General features: G+C 49.5%; 1 protein-coding gene across 1 annotated transcript; it reads right to left on the bottom strand.

Annotated features, from left to right (window-relative positions):
* Positions 1 to 52: 52 nt before the first annotated feature.
* SDRG_11817 (hypothetical protein) lies at positions 53 to 870 on the bottom strand (the record flags this gene model as incomplete). Its single annotated transcript, XM_008617872.1, has 6 exons — positions 53 to 172; positions 229 to 303; positions 354 to 452; positions 519 to 617; positions 670 to 759; positions 808 to 870. The coding sequence occupies 6 exons, from the start codon at positions 868 to 870 to the stop codon at positions 53 to 55; spliced, it is 546 nt and encodes a 181-aa protein (XP_008616094.1).
* Between the last annotated feature and the right edge of the window lie 226 nt (positions 871 to 1096).

The raw sequence follows: 1096 nt of genomic DNA, 5'->3' as shown, positions 1-1096 counted from the left end.
TGCGTCGCTAGTACGAGATGCAGCAACGTCGTTCCGTCCTACAAAATTACGTTTAGAAAAGCGCAGCTTTTCGAGGCATATGTACTGGCTCCTGATGGTTGACGTTGATCGCCTCTTGCCGAAGGAGACTGTTGGCGTCCAGAATGCGCTTTTCGCGCAGAGCCTTGGCAAGCTACAAGTATAGTTTTGTATTCCGATAGTCCAACAAATGCGCATCAACAAATTTACCATGGCGGTTTGCAAAAGCTCTTGGACTTGGACACGACCTTTTTCTTGAGCGGCCATGAGTGGCGTATGGTTCCACTACAAGTCCAAATTTGATGGAAATGAGTGAGGATTTTGTGAAAACGTACGTAATTTGTCGCATTGACGTTGGCGCCGTAAGCCAAGAGAAGACGAACGGTCTCCACGTGATTGTTTTGCGAGGCATAGTGCAGTGGCGTGTTGAGAAACTACGCAAACGCAATATGTGAAATTTGCGAATGAAAAAAAGACGTTTCGGACAACACACAACGTACGGTGGATTTGGCTTCGATGTTGGCGCCTTTTTCAAGCAAAAAGCGGACAATCTCCAAACGATCACACATAGCAGCTTTGAGCAGTGGCGTCCAACCAGTCTACTCCCATAGACATATCCATAAACATGGTGGATCGATGGAGGAAGAGTACGCTGTCGTAGCACTCGATGTTGACGCGGTCGTTGAGAGCGGAGATGACGGCAGCCAACTTGCCATCTCGTGCAGCGTTGAGAAGCGCTTCCTACATCATCGCATGAGCATCGTACCATTGGCGTCGTCGTCCGAGTACCTCCTTCGCCTTCGTCTCCCTCGCCTTCTCCTTGTGCTCCGCCGTCTGCCACAACCCAAACATGTTGCAAAATGATTAGCGATCGCATTCCCCCCTTTTCATTGGCTGATTTTTCTCCAATCCACGCACGATGTTATCCGTATCCGCCCATACTTCAAGCGTGGACCAAGCCTCCGCAACGTGGTCTGCCCTTTTCTATCAAGTCCCTTAATGTTTTAGGTTGTCATTGGTTCTACCACCAACTTGACAAAAGTGACGACGTACAGGTGCCGAAATGCTGGCGCTGGCG

This window comes from Saprolegnia diclina (assembly GCF_000281045.1).
Source record: "Saprolegnia diclina VS20 unplaced genomic scaffold supercont1.44, whole genome shotgun sequence".
In the NCBI taxonomy this organism is placed as follows: domain Eukaryota; phylum Oomycota; class Saprolegniomycetes; order Saprolegniales; family Saprolegniaceae; genus Saprolegnia; species Saprolegnia diclina.
Note: the sequence above shows the minus strand (reverse complement) of the source record. Positions and strands in the feature narration are given on the sequence as shown.